This window comes from Electrona antarctica (genome assembly GCF_951216825.1).
Source record: "Electrona antarctica genome assembly, chromosome: 1".
Classification (NCBI taxonomy): Eukaryota; Metazoa; Chordata; class Actinopteri; order Myctophiformes; family Myctophidae; genus Electrona; species Electrona antarctica.
This window is the reverse complement of record NC_136806.1, coordinates 20519271-20538701: the sequence shown is the minus strand read 5'-3', so window position 1 is coordinate 20538701 and position 19431 is coordinate 20519271. Positions and strand designations below refer to the sequence as shown.

The following is a 19431-nucleotide window of genomic DNA, read 5'->3' as shown; positions in this document are numbered from 1 at the left end:
CTAGCTCACTTTGCTAGCCTCAAGTCTAGACTACCACCTTCCCCATCAGAGGCTGGGGCTGCAGTAACAGCAGGCCCTAATCAGCGCCCTCATTAGGGCAAACATAAACCGACTATCTCCCACTAAAAACCAAGTGTTTCCTTTTCAGGGTTGGATTCACACTGTACGCCGACTGTGAAGTCAAAACCCCATTAAATATAAAAATAACACAGTATGCGTCTATTAAAGTCTGTACATCTTGTGGCCTACTTTTGGTGTGATGTGTGCTCTTGGTTGAGAAATAATGAGCTGGAGCTGAGACGAATGGATGGATATTAACACATTAAGGTGCTAGGTGCTGCAGTAAACAGAAAATTAACTGGCCATCTTGTTTGCCGCACACATCCAGTCGTCATTCCTTTCAAATGCCTTTATCTCGGATTCCTTTCCCAGATTGCGTCCTTGGTCAAAACAAGCTTTATTCGACGACCCATAGCCAAAGTACAATGGTAGCAGTAACACTCCTCTGAAAGTGAAACTAATCCGTCCGACTGTCCGTCACAAGATACATCGTAAGCAGTGACGTAGACTCCGTGGGGGCGGCGGGGCTCGAGCCCCCATGAGGAATTAGACCTGAATATATCATTACTCTATGGAATATATATATTCGCCTCGGTCCGTCCCGTTTGTACTGTGCCAGGTCGCGCCGCGACCGTTCGCGCAATTCTCGTCTTTGCATTGACTTTGTATGTAATCGCGCTACTCTAACCATCCAAGTCTGAACGCACCTTAACACCTCTTTCGTCCTGGCCCGGGGGTAGGGGGGTGGACCGCGTTGCCTGTCCACTTGTACACATGCAGACCAGGCATTCAAATGCTAATCTGGTGGCTTGTTTTCACCTGCCAGGTAGGGTATGCATAGTACTGTACTCTGCAATAGGCTACTTGATCACAATGAGAAGGCGTAGCCAGATGATTCAGTGCAATCATGGCATTTAAACATGCTCTTCTGTTTATAATCTAAACACTGACACGTTTAAAAAGTGTTACAAAAGTGCGGTGGGGGGAGGGGGGTATATAAGCAGGGGGGGGGGGGGGGGGGGGCATGACGATTATACCAGACTACGGATAAGCGGTTGAAGATGGATGGATGGATGGAGTAATATAAATGGACCGTGAAGTCCAATAAGGTTGCAACAGTTGAGCACTTTCAATATGGCATCCCCTTGGATGCCATTTTAGGCAAAGATGTAAAACAATAACACAATAATGTGTTAACACATTGATACTTTTTACCTTTTTGTATCAATTTATTTAAAAAAAAAACAGTATATTTAATTAAAATGTATGCCCCCACAAAACATACAAGATAATAAAATAAAATAATCAACAGTTGCAGCTCTACACGAGACTCCACGTTTCTAAACATTGCAATAACTCAATGAAGCACTGTGCATGCATATAATTAAATCCTCTTTTATCCTTGCACACTGCACTGTCCCCTGGTTTGTAATGAGAGCTCTTTGAAGAGAGAACTGTGTCAGAGAACAAAGGAGCCATGAAAGAAGAAGGCAGGATGAATCAAAGGCTTATTCTTTTCCACAAATGAAAGTCCACAGGGCCTGTTGCAGCCCAGGTGGCAGTTAGGGCCCTCCCTGCCTCCCACAGGGCCTGTTGCAGCCCAGGTGGCAGTTAGGGCCCTCCCTGCCTCCCACAGGGCCTGTTGCAGCCCAGGTGGCAGTTAGGGCCCTCCCTGCCTCCCGCAGAATGCCAATCTGCTCCAGGTTGAAAGGTACGGCCGGATATGCCTACATGCACGTATGCGTGTGACACAAACATTGCAAGAGTAGATCGACCCAAGAGTATAATATGCGCGCGTGTGTGTCTGTGCACGCGTGCACGTGTGTGTACATCTGCATGTGTACTGTGAGCACCAGATAGGCCAGGGTGATGGTCACCTAAGCGGAGAGCTTAGAGAACGTCACTACGCCCACAGAGGGCTCTGACTGACAGTGCGATAAGATGTGACAGCTAAAATGGTGCCACCAACTCTCGCCCCCGCAGACTCCTGGGTAAATCTCTGTCACGGCAACAGTGACGGACACTCATCGCTTCAGACACGTCCAGCGTGGAAAGAAGGTGAAGAGGCGACACAGTAGGAAACAGAGGGCCCGACTGAGGCAAGCAAACAGACAGGAATAGAGTCAATACGAAGCACTCAAGGGGATGTCTGTATTTATTTATTTATTGTTTAAGATTATGTTTTTCAGCATTTCTGCTTTATTCATGATAAAAAGTGAACAGAGAGACAGGAAAGGTGTGAAATAAGGGGGGAGGGGGGTTATATGCAAGTCTTGGGTTATATTAGATCCCGGGACGGCTGTGGGAAGAACTATTGCCTTATTTATGTGGGATGGGTTCTTACCAGGTGAGCTACCAGGGCACCCTGGGGATGTTCATTCTGGGTCAATGTCCTTATTTCGACGGCGCATTATACTGACGGCGCGTTGGTCCGACTAGCCACATTACTAATCCTGTCCCTAAATCCATGTGAAGCCACATTTCGGACTAATGCACTGGAATTACGAGCGGATCCCGATCATTCATTTTCATCACTGAACACTGGTCATCCATACAGGCCAGAGTGATGCTAAACTGTTGTTAATGTGTGGGCTTAGGCATGATTAACCACATAAGCCCTGCCTATACTTTGTCATACATGATGCGATGCAATGTGTTGTGAGCTTGTAGACAGATCTTTGCTTTTTTTGGCTAAAATAATAATGCCAAGTTGAAAGTGTTTAAGGAGGTACAGTATGACCTCTGAACGTAGATAGTGTTTTAACTTGAATGCGTTGATCCAAGGAGGTTTGTTGCAAGTCATTCCACAATTTTGATCTACTCATATGTCAAAAGGTGACATGTTCCTACTGTAAAAGACGACAAAAAGTGACAATAAATGCAAGAGAAGAGTGCAAGAAACGGAGACATGCACCACCAATTAGGCAGAACGCTTACACAGCTACAAGGACCATTTGCCTGTTTTTCCTCCCAATTAGCAATTTGTGCACTGCTGGTTTCTCGGTATGTAGGCTAACCAAAGCAGATCCTAGACAAACTCATTAATGTGTGGAGAGTTTCTGCTGTCACAACATGGCAAACATCACAGTGGGATTAGTTCCCTTCCCTAGGCGACGCCGCTGTATGTAAGTAATTAGACGTGACATCTCGCCTCCCCCACAATGTCTGGCAACCCAGTGACGCAACCAGCCAATCAATCACAGCTGCCTTTAACCCATCTCGAATGTTACAGGTGGCACCTGCTACCCTGCTCTACAAACTGTTACAGGTGGCACCTGCTACCCTGCTCTACAAACTGTTACAGGTGGAACCTGCTACCCTGCTCTACAAACGGTTACAGGTGGCACCTGCTACCCCGCTCTACAAACTGTTACAGGTGGCACCTGCTACCCTGCTCTACAAACGGTTACAGGTGGCACCTGCTACCCCGCTCTACAAACTGTTACAGGTGGCACCTGCTACCCTGCTCTACAAACGGTTACAGGTGGCACCTGCTACCCTGCTCTACAAACTCTGGTACAGGTCCAAAATGTGTGTGACAGACTATATTCCTGAGATGAGACCGATTCGTGGGTCGACTTCTTAAGGTGAATCATACAGAACTGATTATCAAGCAGTGCCAAATTATATTAGCTTTCATTACATGAAGGATGACGCACGATGGAAAGATGACTAAATATCCAAGTCAGCCTTTATGCTAGTGTAAGCCGTCAGCTGGAGTAGCACTGTAGGAACACCCACTTGAATTACATAGTACTGAAACTATTTCCCCACTGAATAAATTACATGTTTGTTGCATTCCAAGGATAGTTTCTACAAGTTCTGGGATCCACATTTGGACTATATTAGACCTACATTGTCCGCTGCCGTGCTTAGGGGATTCCCATGCCAATCTTAATCATAACTGTCTGTATGCCAGCTTTATGTCATACCATTGTCTTGATATCCTTGGTAACTGATCTTTTCACCACTATTGTTTTATATTACATGGTTTCTAAAATAAAGCTCAGTTTTAATAGACTTTGCTTTTTCATTTTGTCATGTGTCTGAGTGGTCTTCTTGTCATTGGTGTTTGTTTATATTTTAACAAAATCAATAAACATATTTCACAAAAAAAAGACAATAAGAGTTTTAGGGCAGGGGTTCACAAAGGTTTTCTTCCAAGGATCCCCAAAAAGGCTATAGCCTATGGCTGCAGCCCCACTTTTGTGAAAAGAAACATAGCAACAATGTTTAATTTATTTTTGAAAAATGTCAACAAAAAGACAACATTCATTTTAATTACATTTCTGTTCATGCTTTTTTGTTCAGTACTTTCCAATTGCCCCCCAGGTGGCCCATCTGGAGGCCATGCCCTCCACTTTGAAAACCACTGTTCTAGAGTTTTGAAAACATTTTATAATTACAGTAGCAACCGTATAAAAACAGACAGCCCCTCAGAATGAGCTAATTAGGCTGTGTTTGTGCTTGTGTTTGCATTCGCTTAAGAGGAAACATTAGTCACACTGTTGGCATGATTTTAATCACAGATTTACTAATTATTCAGGAAATTACACAAGGTTAGATTAATGTCAATTTATTATAAATGTTTTGGGGTGTCGAGAAATGTCTGAAAGCGTACTTGAACATTCTACTGGGAGAAAAAGGTTCTAACCACTCTTTGAACATTGCAAATGAAAACATCAGTTAGCTTCTCGCATCAATACATTCTGTCACCATTCAAAATACCCTTTTCTTTGACCCAACCTTTCACTTTGACTACAGCAGTCTTCTGTTCATCCATTCCACACCGTGTTAGCTGACAGGACACACCCAAGTATTGTCTCACTCTCGGCATCCAATCAGAGAAGTCTTCTCGTCACTGGGTCTGCCAATTAAATGTCGTCTTGTTCTCGCTCTCGAGAAGAAATCCACCTGCTCATAATGACTTCCTGGACAGTCAGTCTGTTCAGACAGAGAGGAGAATCCAGGTCAGATTCTGACAAGTCGTCAGGGTGGATGATGTAACATAACAGTAGTTCCTTGGAGACGTTGGCAGTGATGCGGTTGAGAGCCGCTAGAGAACGCCAGCTGAACGAGCGCAGTGTTGCGAGTGCACCGCAGCCAACAGCCTGTACAACCACAGAATAGCTGGCATGATAGAATGGAGGGCCTTTCCTGTACAGCATTAGGTCAGATCCATATTTGAGTCCAGGTTTTGGAACCCAGCCTTTAGATCTGTAGAAATGATAGGCGGTGTATGACCACGGGAAGTTGCTCTGAATGGACTGGAACCGTCGCCAGAGCTGGACAACAGACTGAGGTTCCTGGTCAGAGTACACGGAGAGGCAGCCCAGTGCATACACCAAGAAAAACGCCTCCTCCAGAGTGAGTTGTAGATACTCTGTGATTCCGAATGGACTGACCTTCGCCTGTCTGTTCCCCTCCTGCTCTACCTGCTCTATACCATCAGCATCCAGCAGGAACCGGCAGTCTGCCCACTGTTCAGGGTCAGAGGTCGGGGGTGAAAAGGTCTGTTCAGTGCACCTTAACCTGCTAGGTATTTTAGCCTGGATCTCCACAGGGTGTGAATCCCTCTTTGAGCCCGACCATAGCCTCTTATCTTGGGCACACACGCTGCCCAGATCCCCCTCCTCAGACCCCATACAGCTGTCAACATCACTCTGCTCCTTGCGACACTTCTCTCCTGGTCCCGCCTCTTCCCGTTCATCCTCCACATTCGCTGGTTGAGACAGCTTGAGGAGAGTTTCACCGAGAGCCTCCTCGTCCAATCCTTGAGCCAGACTCACCTGCTGCTTGTACTTGGATTGTGTGATGTCCCGTATGCTACGGCCACAAAAGACTTGGTCGGAGGTGCGGTGCTCTGGTCTGGCTCTGGATAGAATGCCTTTACCAAAATAACCCTTCCCATATATGTCCAAGATGTGTGCTGGGTGTCGGATCAGTACGGTGTTGTTGATCAGTTCGCCCTGGTAAACCGTGTCCCTGTGCGGGCTTATCTCCTGACTCCCCAGCAGTGGGAACGGAGCTTCATACTCCTCATAGACTCTCTTCCTCCTCTGAGGAGCTGTAAACATCATGTTGTCATGAGTGTTTCATAATAATGATAAAACATACCAATCAAAGGGAAGGGCAAAGTCGTCCTATAACTAGAACCCGCCGCAGTGGTGTGCAGTGAGAACTTAACCTGGATATCTAACCCATGTGGTTCGGAAGGTGGGGCAAGGCAACTAGTGGCCGGATGCTCATGTCATCTCACTGATGTTAGTCAGCGATATCCACATATGGAGTTTCACGTTAACATGATGTCGGTCTAGATGTCTCCACCGGCTCCATATATGGAGCTGCAGATCAACCATGCCCAAATATGGAGTTGTTGTTGTCGGTCAGACTGTGGAAGAGCGATAGTCAAATAGTTTGGCACAATAGACGCATGTTGACTTGGGTGTTGTATAGTCATCATCATACTATAAGCCACCAAGTCTCTACAGTCTACAACCTTAGAATGTGTCGCTTTGAACGCAGAGCAAAAAACTAAAATACACTAGCATAGAGCCTTGAGAGACTCCGCTCAACCATATAGGTTGAGTCACTATGACTCAGCCATAACCATATACTGTAAGGGGTTCCCAATGAAACTATGCCCAAATATGGAGTGTGTTGTATAACCTCAATGTGTCATCATGGCTTCAGGTGCGAACAAATCAGTCAGCTCCATATACGAGCACAAAACTTATGACATGATATCATGGTTTTCAAGATATTCAAGGGACCCACAGTGCCCATGTACGACTGTATTATTACTTCAAAAGAGTGAGAAATGCCCACGGGCACAACACCAGAGGGAGCTCCACTGATCTCATTCCCCCCAGATTTGGCATCAACATGAGGATGAATTAATTCAAAAATGTGGAATGCCCTACCACCAGCCATCAAATATTTGTTACTGATCCTAGTATGATGATTTCTTGTATAGTATTGCATGTCTTTATATCCGTGGTTTTCAACCCTTTTCATATTGTATCATGTCTTGATGAATTGAATAGGACCACAATGGAAACAAGCCCTCAGGGCTTTATGTGTTGTCCTTTTAGCAATATTGTATAACTGTACCTCTGTACAGTTATACAATATTGCTAAAACTGTTGCAAACTGTTAATAGAGTATTCAATCAATCAGGTAGACAGATATAGAAACTGACATCTCCATATATGGGCATAAAGGGACACGGACAGACGGGTACAACAGGTACCAAACAAAGCCTCCCAGACATGACTCAGACGTACTGTATTTGTGGGATCAGCGGTGCGACGTAGGTGTGAGGGCCACATACCAGCCCCAACCTCTAGTCCAGTATATATTTTAAAGGAGCATTCAGTGATTTGGGTGATTTGGAAAACCACCCAGTCCGCCCCGGTAACAAAATGTGCACATGCACGCTCTACAGTGGGGGGAAGCATGTGCAGCATGTGCACCAAAGCCCGCCCCCACTCGATCATGATTGGAGGAAGGCCCCTCTCATCCTGATTGGTTGAAGGCTTTGCCACCCGCCACCAAAACTGAAACTAGGGTTTTTTGACCCCAGGGGCTCACTGGGGACAGGGAGGAACTCCTTATATGGTCAGCACACTCTATAGTAGGGAGGATTATCCAGAAAAAAAGAAAAAATAAGTGATATTTGAATTAAGTCAAATCACTGAATATACCTTTAAGTGTTAAATAGCTGTATATTATGATATTATTCATTGCTATAGTGTTTGTTCAGTTTTAGTAAACAGAAAATGCATTTAGTTAGTTTTATCCAATCAGGAGAGAGATCTCATAAAGGATACACAGTGAAATTAGCCCTTCGCTAAATCCCACCCCAAAAAGTGATTGTCCAATGCCAATCCAAATAGTTTTGCAACTGTTGCAATGCAGGTCAAGCTTTCGCCACCTCATAGCTGTCAATGTTATTTTGCATGGATGCAACATAACATTGTGCAACATGAAAAATCCTATTGGGTAGTCGTTCAAAGTTGATTTCTCCCTCTGTCATTTCCTCGTATTTGTAGTTTATTGAAATAATGTCTTGCACATTTGTCCAGTGCATAGCCTACTACAGGCCTGGTTGACTAGATATAGAAGACATTTTGAAGACTTTGCTACTGAAATGATCAATTATTAATATGGAGAAATCCTGTCATTTAACATGCATCTCTATGGGGAAGGACAGCTTGCAAGAACGGGTTGCGGAGGGACTTGGCGAAGGCCTATTGGAACTAAGTGATGACACAAAGAAATGAACTGCGGAACAGCAGATAGAATTTGAACTGGAACACAATTATTATATCATTATTATAAAATTGAAGCTGAAAAATGGGTACTCTCCCGATTGGCTGAAATTGGCAACCCATCTGGAAATGTATTTTCTGTTTATAAACACATTCAGACCGTAGGACGTGTACAAACGTCATATCTAATCCAACCGATGGATCCAGTGGAGGTGTACACACGTCATAGCGCTTTTTTTTATTGATATCAAACATAAATTCAGAGTTTCTTTTCTTTTTTTGGGGGGTTGGCCTCTCCTTCTGCACCATACTCCTTGCTATTTCGCGCATGCACGCTGCCGTTCACTTCCTTGTTTTACGGCTCAGAAAGAATGCCTCCATGGTTTTGACCAGATGGGCATACTTCAGTCTTCATTTCTGACTTCAACAAGCCTCTCGTTTAGAATATTAACGCTTCTAGAGAGACTTTAGCGTGATCATCGCGAGGTAATGATGCAACATTATGCCTAACATGTTTTTGGAGAGAACGAAAGGCGGGCTTTTCAGAGTAAACTTTCTCATATCTTCTGACACTCTAGCGCCTTTATTTTGAAGGAAATCCTGGCACTCATTGTGTTAAAGGGTTGGAGGGCTATCAGGATATAGAGCTTTAACCTTTTAACAATTATTTATACATTAAAAAAAAAACCACTTGCAGTACTACTAGCTTTAATAAAAGAGCTTCACTTTTCAACCCGATGTAATACAAATTATCCATTATTGCACCCCGGTTTCTCAACTCAATGGCAAGTTTGTGATACTGAATTGGTGTTATGCAAGGGGAGGCCTGGCTTTTACTTACGTGATTGTTTTGGAGATTTTCCAGTAAGCTTGGGTCATTAAATCCTTCCTCCTCTGATGACTGTATGCTGTGCCTGGAAGAGAGACAGCAGAGAGAAAACCACAAGGTTCACTGAAATGCTTTATAATGTAATAAGTAATAACACACAAGTGTACAAGACTAGAACACATAGTTAGTCAGTGTAGTTGGTGTGGTCTGGGCCAAGTACAGTACACCAGGTACCACTTTGATTTGCCTTTGTGTATGAAATGTGCTATATAAAAAGGTCCTATTTATGATTGACTGAAGACTGGCTAAATTCTCAAAATGTCCTTTCTGATTACTGCAATAGCAAAATTGAGATGCAGTAGTACATATTGCAACCTTTTGACATTATCCAGCAGTTTCCGCATCAATTACACATCCATGGCTCCCAGACTGTCGAACAAACTCTCCATTGCAGTCAGGCAGCAGAACTGCAGACTGACTCCCAATTTTCTGCCAACCTGAAGACTCACCTCTTCAGACTCCACCACAGATTCGCCGGGAAGGGGTATCCTGCCACCTTCTGCTCGACTGATGCTAGCAACTAACCAAGCAACTGACTACTATGCAGACATCCTGGTTATTCGTAAAATAAGCGCGTATTTTCTTGACCACAATCTTAAGAATGTTATTTAAACAAATTCTAGGTTCATTGATTACCTGGTATCCTATAGCTTCAATGTACAGTACAGATTATTATTTATGATAGTATATTGTTTAGACCAGTAGTTCTCAAACTTTTTTGACTTGGGACACCCCTGTAAATAACTTTTTTTATCCACGCCACACCTGAATTACATTGTAACGTTTTAGAACATTATGTCATAAAACTCCACGTAAATATGCAAATCTTTCCCTCGAAGATCCAGTATAAACGTGAGAGAATATCAGTTTTGAAAATAACTTTATACTTAAAATACAAAAATAGCAGATCTGCAAGTTCACAACGTGACGTGTTGTGAGCTTGAGCTATTTTTGTCGAAGAGATTCGGTGTAGATGGAAAAAGAATGCGCCAAGTACAGTGCAATTCAGGTCCATAGAGGGTCCAACTAGAAGATTTATATGGTTAAACTGAAGTGATATTGATAAATGCCAAGTATTCTGAGGCACCCCTGGACTTGTGCGACGGCATCCACTTTGAGAAACCCTGGTTTAGGCTGATGCATAGGCGTTTGGTACTTTGAATTAGTTGCTGGTAAGTATCGTTGGTATTCAATTCAATAAGAGGAAAAAATGACAGTCTCTAGCAGGAATACTGCAAAGGTTTGAGGCTTGAAAATATGAAAGCATATACACGAATTTGAGTTTAGAACTGCATCACAAACCAAAATTAAAAGGCACTGATGCAGCCATATTTGTTTGACAATGACATTTGCACTATTTTAACCCATTTTGAGCGGGAACCCCTTTTGGTGTTAGCATTGCGTTATGCTTTAGCTATTGAAAAATAGCAGATCTACAAGCTCATAGCGCGCCACCGAGTGGCGCGCTATGAGCTTGTAGGTCTGCTATTTTTGAAAAATCGAAGAACCACTGACAGAAACATAGCTTTTTCAGAAAACTGTCAGGATGTAGAAGACATTTTTAGAATCTGATCTCAGGTCAAAATGGGTTAACTCTTTGAATAGCTACAGTATCTGGATAGTGTGTTTCAGGGGATTGATTGTATGACATATACAGTACAGTGTGAGCATTTGGCAATACTGTCCATGCAGGCGGTAGTGGGAGACCCTTTGGCAACTCAGTGTCCTGAAAGAACTCTTGCACGACAGCTCATACAGAGGACATGGGGAGAAATATTACAGAATTCTGTATTCCCAAGAGTTTCTACTCATTAATTTTGCATCCTTACATGTGGGTGTGCTATTCCTTGGTGGCCGTTGTGTTTTTATAAGACACAAAAGGAATGGGTACCAAAGAGACAAAATAATTGCTAATACGGCTTATAAGAGTGTCAGCAACCCATTTCCCCAATCAGAATCATCCATTGAAACATAAAATGATCTTGTAAATTAGATAAAAAAGGAAACATGCGTATATCTATTTATAAAAACTGGTGTTGAATTATTGCGTTGAATGTCATTTGATAGACTACAAACAAAAAGGTAAGCATCAATAGTACATAGCCCGCGTCTGCTTACAAATCTCATGATTTCTCTTGAGATGCATAAGTCAGGCATCTCTGAATCCCAGCCAAAGCACAATAACTTCCTATGGCCAGCAGCCACTAATCCTCTGGCCGAGATCGATTGCCGATCCGGTGATAAATAGAGGCCGATAGATCACGAAGATAAGCAGACCTCTCCGTGGAACCGGTCCTTAATAGAAACATTACCACCGCTGCCATTAGCAACCGTAAGTCTCCCTAATCCCCAGAGGATGTGCCGTTAAGGCTGTAAGAGCCACCCAGCACTGCACGCTCTAGTCTACAGCACATAGCTTTGGGGCTGAAGGAACATCAGGGGAGAGACAGCAATGCAATTACAATGGTAGGAGTGGAGTTGACACAGTGTTACATCTAGATGCACTAGGCAAAGGAAATCTATCATACTCTCAGGCCTATATTAAAATATGTCATGTCATGGAACAGGCGGAAGGCAATTTCTCCATTTCTCCACGCCCCCCTGCACAGGGACACCACACTCGCTTCCTCTAAATGGCTTTCGGTGATTGTATGATAGTGAATATGTTATTACTGATGTCTTGCTCTGATTAGGTTATGGTCACGTGATTGTTTTTGGGTCATTCATCTTATGGTTACACATTCATCTAGTTTTCCCCTCTGTGGCTGTTGGGCTGAAAAGGTTAAAGATGGAGTGCCGTGATTTATTTCCACCCTAAAACATGATCATCAGGTCTTGTTATATAAGGAGGTATAATTTTGAAAAAAAGTGTACAGTATTTGTTAAAATGCTGATTTTATGTGGGCACGCCCACCAGCTGCAGCTGTGGGCACACCCACAGCTGTAGCTGTATGATAAAAGGGGAGGGGTTAGAGGAGGGGCTGATAGTGTGGTGTCACTATATCACTGTTTATTTCATTGGCCCGTTTGACTGTCAAGTGTTCAGCCTCCAGGAAGAAACCCTAAATACAAGGTTAATACACCATTGCACATAAAAATGACTCCAGGGTGTCTAATGAAGTACTGTCACCTCATAGACACATGAAAAACTGGAAAAATACAAAAATTGCGGCACTCCATCTTTAACTGCATATGGGTGGGGCACACAGTTGGACAAATAACTTAATTTGGATTCATTACCATTCTTTTGACCGAGTAAAGAAAATAAGGTTTTATAAATGCTAAGCTGTTGTCATCTTCAGCAATGGTGCAGCTCTCCAGTCCACACCCATCGTCTTGATGAGATTTCTGGAACTCGAGGCTCGCTTGGGCGATGGTCAGTTATTGATTATCTGCCAGCAAGCAGAGATCCTGTCACTATGGAAACAGGGGTGCTGGTTGTTCAGCCACCACAGTCTGACCACACCACATTCTGCAAGAGACCATGATGTCCTGCACTGTTCCAGTCATTTATGGAGAGCCACCTGTTTAAAAACCAACACTTCCTCACAGTTTCAATGTTGGAACTGAGTTAATTGAGATTGGTTACCGATGATTACAAGGAACATGTCACAGGCCTGTATCAACCTAATGTCTTCGTTACAACAGACTTCATTTCTATGGTAAACAAAAACATATTAAAGGAGGAATAGCGGGCTGGCCTATAGAGGGTATGCGCGTGATATCATCATCATACCCGGAAGTTATGCAGGAACGCCTACTGAGTGGCAAAAAACTACTTCCTGGCCTTGACAGCCCATACATCCAAACAGAAAAGTCCTTTCTGATTGCATTAAACAACGTTAAACAACGTTAAACTCTCTTTGCCACTCGATTTGTCATTCACTTTATGCATGTGCATACCCTCTATCCAAGTTCCTACCATTACAATGATTGTGGTTTTAACAAGTAGTTAGTTTAGCTAGGGGTCCCTTGTCATTATTCCCTCCTAGTACAGGTGGAAGGCCGGTGGAATACAAGATTTTAATACATTAACAGTTTAGGTTACTCTGGTGCCTCAGGTCAAGTTCATCACAGAGTTCAAACACTTGCCAGAGTTTTTCTACAAACACACATGGCCATGTTTGGGGAAAGGAAGCCAGGCTTGGAAGGTGATCTTTGTCGATGTGCTAGCAACTCTAACAGGTGAAAGCGTTACTTCCTCCCGGTGTACTGGGCATCATCTCCCAACTTTGCACACATGCTGCCACTAGGCCATGGCCGTTGTTTTCACATGTTTTGAACTTTGTTAATTAAACAGTTCTGTGATCGCACTGGCACCTTGCCCAGATATGGAGTCAGACGTCATCGATACATCATAGATGATGACTGATTTTATAGATGGTCAGGCTTGTCACATGAAGTCCGAGAATCCACATTGGAGCCAAGTCAGAGATCCACATTGGAGACAGGCCATTTCAATGCAGCATCAGCATCATTTCTCCACAGTTTGACATAACAGGTATTTACAAACAACCCCCATGCAGACAGGATAAGCTCATGCTATCAAATGGAAATGCGTGTCTGATGACATCTTTTTGACAGCCTCAACATCAACACACAGTTTTGGAGAGGAAAACATTTTTGACTCTGATCTGTTATTTGCAAGCCAACCCTGCCACAACACCACAGATCAATTTACAGCACCTGCCTATACAGTAGTTACGCATTTCCTTGCACACTCCGCATTTCAGACTTTTCTATGACATCAGCAGATACGAATCATATCAGACACGGACTGCTGTCATGTACAACAAGTCCCAAGACCACTGAACACATATAGTGCACGCACACACACACAAAACACACAAGCATAGTTGCACAACCACCCAGTTGGACCGCTTACCCGTCATCCTCAGCAAAACTACCCTCCTCAGCCTCAGGAACGTGACTGTTGAAGCGAAGGTGGAGAAAGTAAAAAGCATGTTGGTTTCCTGCATGTTGTGTTAGCACGCAGGCTCTGATTAAAGACTTTGAGGTTAGGATGAGTTGGATCACTTGCATGGTGGGAGTTACGATTACCGACAGGTTATAGGCACAGGACTAGAAGTGCAACGCAGAACTATAGGTGCAAATAGCGGGAGAACTCTCTATGAGAGTCATTCACCAATACATATAGGATCTGTTGTATTTGACATCATAAACCACATGAACCCAGGCGTCCATAATGTCATAATAATAGGCGAAGATCCCGCGAAAACAGGCAAACATTCGCAGAAAATTGCAGATATACAAGTAGTTGTAGCCGTTTTCGGTAAATAGGTTTGGTGTAGAAGCTAAATACGGGGGACTATAGCATGTACAGTATAGACCCCAGAGAACCATGATCAATGAACTCTACAGTTTAAATGGTGGAAATGGGGTAAGCTCCTAATAGCTAAAAGCTGGCACAGAAGAAATAGGTCAAGAGGGGAGCTGTAAATACATGTACAATGTACTGTATTATTCAATTATTATTATATTAGATGATCACTTATAAAAACACTAAACAAAATGTTAAAACGATAAAGAGAGGCAGGGCCAACTTGGGCAGAAATGTGAATATCTAGGAAGCAAAGAAAATTCAAGGGAGGTCTTCCACTCTACTTCCGCATCAGGCAAGAGGAGTCTTGGCAATTAGCCGTGTGTGTGTGTGTGTGTGTGTGTGTGTGTGTGTGTGTGTGTGTGCTTTCTTGGCTGCCATGTCCAATACCCCCTGAAATGGTGGTGAGAATGCACTGCTGTTCCAAGGCACCAAATGATTTTCAAACCTCTGCTGTGGCAGATTCAGTGCAGTCCAGGCTTTTGTTAATTATAATATGAGAGGGAGTGGAACTGACCGGGCACTATGCTTCACTGAACACTCTGGCTCACAACTTCATTACGACTGCCTCGATTTCATCACAAGCCCAAGGCGTGATTTACACGTCCTTGCATGTCGGTGTCACGCGCCGAAAATTCCACGATCTACAAGCTTGCAAGACACTGAGGTGCGACGCAAGGTGAGCTTGTGGGCAGGCTATTTTCTCTGCCACAAAAAAATAAATCAGGCTTAAGGGCTGAGTGAATCCAACGAACCTATGGAATGTTGTATTTATTACATATCTGCAATAACAAGCCAATTATATAGCCGTCATAGCCGAATGGGTAGAGTGCACAGTCTGGAAGAAAGAATGACCCCGGTTCGCATTCTGGCCTCGGCTATGTGTCAAAGTGTCCCTGAGCAAGACACTTCACCAACTGCTGGACCTTCACCACTATCCATCTGAGCAGCCATCAGCCGGGTGAAACTGAATTTCCCCCGGCCGGACAACCGCTTCCAGTCGTTATACAGGAACAGGATAGGATTATAGTAGGTCTGACATTTTGTTAAAACGAAGACGAAGGTACTTACCTTATTAAAATATTAACGGCCCAGAATCTTATAACAAAAATCACACTCATGTGAAGATTGTCTCTTTCTTTCCTATAGTTGTACTATGTTAAGTAATAATTATTTATGTATATCTTGTGTCAATGTTTGCCTTGTTTTTTGTCTTCTCTGTTCTGATGCGTTTTATGTGCTCTATGTAGTCGTAATGACACACACACACACACACACACACACACACACACACACACACACACACACACACACACACACACACACACACACACACACACACACACACACACACACACACACACACACACACACACACACACACACACACACACACACACACACACACACACACACACACACACACGTCTATTTTCACTCCTCCAATGATAACAAAAAGACCTCATATCACTGTTGAAAAACTGAAAACTATCTGAACTCTTGATAGTCTATTTTACACATAATTTCATAGGAATTTCATTAATATTTCTTCATTCCAGTCCAGCTAAATCAAGGAGAGTCAGACTAAGAGTTAGTCTGACTCTAACCCTAATGTATTGAGATGGACTCTTATCCAGTGGAATAAATTAGTGTCTACACCATGGGGGGTGGTTTTATTAATTACAGCAGCACTTCATCTATGCATGTGACGTGAAATAGGTGGGGGTGGCATCAGCAACTGTGTTTAGTAACCATGTGACGTGAAATAGGTGGGGGTGGCATCAGCAACTGTGTTTAGTAACCGGGCGTGCACTATTGTACAGGGGGAAACTAGCCAAAAAGCTTGGGTCAAATTAACAATTTGAACTGAACTATTATCGTTCAGATACATTGCTGGGACAGATTTAGGGTGATAAGACTATTGCAACTACCGGTACGTACTTTGTTAGTCTAACAGAGTAGTTGCTTGCAGTAGTATTATCAAAAGAGGCTTGGATCATTAATGGCTTCCTCTTCCTCCCCTGAAAGGGAATACTCATCCATATATGTATGTGTCCTCATTTGAGACTTCCAAAGGAAGGTAGTGTTTTTTTGGAAAGAAGGCAAGCCTCTTGTGAGGCTTCATGTTTAGAGGAATTAGTTTCTTTCCCTGTTGGCCCACAGTCTTTACTGATTTCAAGCAAGGGCAGAACTCTCATAACAATCCCAATGACCACCATATACTAACGAAGATAAAAGATAAGTAAAACTAGTTCAAAGGACTTTTCTGCAGAAATTAAATACATAAAATAAATACATAGAATCATCAATGTTCTGTGCTGGCATGGCATACAATAAACTATGGAACAGGAAACTCTAGATAAAAATACTCATGTCCTTAAGCATGCTCTTCACCGATCAGGTTTTTTAATTGAATTCTAATGGGATTAATCATATAGTGTCACACCAGCACTTCCCTCGGCTTTGTAGAGATACCCTGTTCCCCACCAAACTTCCTTCCTCTCAATCTGCTAATTATTTATGCGCTTAAGTGAATTAATGGTTTATTCATAGAGCAATTTCATCAAGGGTTGACTTAACTAATGTCAGCCTGTAACAGAATAAAGTACTGTGACAAAAGAGCAGAACCTTCGCCAAGTCGGGTGTTTTTGCCTGTTTTTGTTATGAACAAACAGCTCCTGCAATGCTGAGCATCGAATTAGATTTGTTAAAGTTGCAGGGTGCCAAGCTAACGACTTAGGTGAAGTCTACGTCTGACAAAGAAAAATGCAATCTGTTGTGCAGTCAGATTTCACACAAAACAAACATCCAGCGGGAACAAACTATTCCCGTGTGTGTGTGTGTGTGTGTGTGTGTGTGTGTGTGTGTGTGTGTGTGTGTGTGTGTGTGTGTGTTCGCTCGCGTGTTGGGGGTGGGTGGGTGACAGGGGGGCCGAGGTTGGCAGTGCCTTTGCTTGCAAATGTCTGTCTGCTTTTTTATTTATAGCCTTCGATGGGTGAAGCAGTGATGCAGCTGCTAATGAGGAGGCTGGGAGAGAGACAGAAACACCAGATGTACTCAGATTCACACTCGTTGTCAAATGAGGCCGACGGGGGGGGTGCGGTTCGAGGGGTGGTGTGGGTGGGTGGGTGGTTGGGTGGGTGCATAAAAGAGGCAGAGAGTGGAGGAGGCAGCTACGGTGGAGTGAGGTCACTGTGGGGAAGCGGCGACTCACCCATAGGTCACACCAGCGATGGTGCACTTCTTGAACTGCATCACGTTGCACGTCAGCGTTCCCGTCTTGTCAGAGAAAATGTATTTCACCTGCAGGTGGGTTTGTTGGGGGGGGGGGGGTGTAACAGAGAGCAACAGTATATTGCGCTGTGTGTCAAAAATATGAGGAGGGGATGGGGAGGGAAGGCGAGGCTTCCCTCACCATCCGTCTGACATACGTGGTAATGTGGCCGGTTAAGACTGAGGTTAGGATGGGTTTGGGTTAGTAATGTCCGACATACAGTACACATACGTTCCCCCGTGGCTTTGTGCGGTGCCACTCAAATTGACTACTGAGTGGCTGGATGCATGGACCAACCCCTAGTATTTCAGAAGCAGTTGAGGGCTGATTGAACCCCTGTGCGTGCGTGTGCGTGTGTGTGTGTGTACTGGTCTCCCTAATTTGGACATGTCATTATAGGCAATGTTTTCAAAAATTGGCCAAAATAGCAAAAAAAAAAATAATAATTGTAAATGTACTGTATGCACATTAATGTACAAATGTAATATATTAATTTATATTTTTATGTTTTGTATTTTATCATTGCGTATACACTCTAAGCTAAAAGCAGGGTGTGGTGTGTCGAAATGTATTGAGTGCAAGTGAGAGTGGAATTTGTGTCACATCATTTTACCTGGCCTAACTCTTCGTTCAGGTTGGAGGTGCGGGCCATGGCAGGAGTGTTGGTGGGCTCATACAGCATGTCTGTGTCCTGAAACCAATCACAAAGAAAACTTTCTAGGGACGATAAAGTCTTGACCCCCAAACTCACCGGGCCGACGGCGGCGTTGATAAGTGTTGGTTGGGAAGTGTCTGTGGCCAAAAATGAGTAATGAGGCGCCACAGCCAAGCTACACCGAGCGAGTGTGCGTGTGACATATGCCAGTCCGTAAAAATAATGCATGTGCGAACCGCTGTTTCCAACCGCTGTTTCCATTTGGGAGACAATATATGTGCGAGTGGGGCCGCATACGCACGTAAAAAAAGAGGACACTATCCGTGAGTCCGGTGTAGCCGGTATCATTGACATCCATCTTTCCAAATGCGCTGTACTTCCCCACACAGGGGAAGTACAGCGCGCACAAACGTGCTCGGTGTAGCTCGACAGTCACTCGCTGACCGAGCCACCCAGTCGATTGTCAATAGCAGTGTGGTAGCGGCCGGGGGCACAGAGAAGGGGATAGAGATCTCTGGTTAGCCGTTTACCCTTGCATGGAGGTGGTACTTTTGGTAAATGCATTTTGTCCATAGATATATATATATCGTCTGCCTACAGCACATAATACCGTGGTGTATCGCTGCCATGTGCTGCATGTTTGCTCAAAATGCAGACGCATAGGAACATGTGAGTGACTGGGTGTGCTTGTGAGACATTCACTGTAATGAACGCATGGTGCGTAATGTGCCAAATGGATATACAGCATTGTTTATTAGACAGTCCCTATACACTTTATCAGCTGTCAGATTTTCTATGAAAGAAAATATGAATGAACATAAAGCTTTATATGCTGTATATTTCACTTACCAATCCATAAGTGCTTTCTCCTGCTTTTCAGTCTAAGGCATATCCTTTGTAAGGTCAGTAAAATCCAACTGAATCCAACAGGTGTAAATC

At 43.6% G+C, this 19431-nt stretch overlaps 2 protein-coding genes across 3 annotated transcripts in view; both read right to left on the bottom strand.

The window, feature by feature from the left end:
- Window positions 1-19431, bottom strand: part of atp8a1 (ATPase phospholipid transporting 8A1) — a 158743-nt gene that overhangs the window by 76749 nt on the left and 62563 nt on the right. Inside the window, exons 13-16 of one of the 2 annotated variants that reach the window (XM_079509325.1) lie at window positions 18451-18528; window positions 17778-17866; window positions 14108-14152; window positions 9175-9247 (exon numbers count right to left, since the gene is read on the bottom strand). In XM_079509325.1, coding sequence (XP_079365451.1) covers window positions 9175-9247; window positions 14108-14152; window positions 17778-17866; window positions 18451-18528 — 285 coding nt within the window. The remainder of the gene's footprint in view (window positions 1-9174; window positions 9248-14107; window positions 14153-17777; window positions 17867-18450; window positions 18529-19431) is intronic. The other variant, XM_079509326.1, reaches the window with a different exon arrangement.
- On the bottom strand, window positions 4935-6140 carry LOC306926649 (tRNA-splicing endonuclease subunit Sen2-like; the record flags this gene model as incomplete). The annotated part of the gene is made up of 1 exon (XM_079506023.1): window positions 4935-6140. One exon carries the CDS (start codon window positions 6138-6140, stop codon window positions 4935-4937), a length of 1206 nt encoding a protein of 401 aa, XP_079362149.1.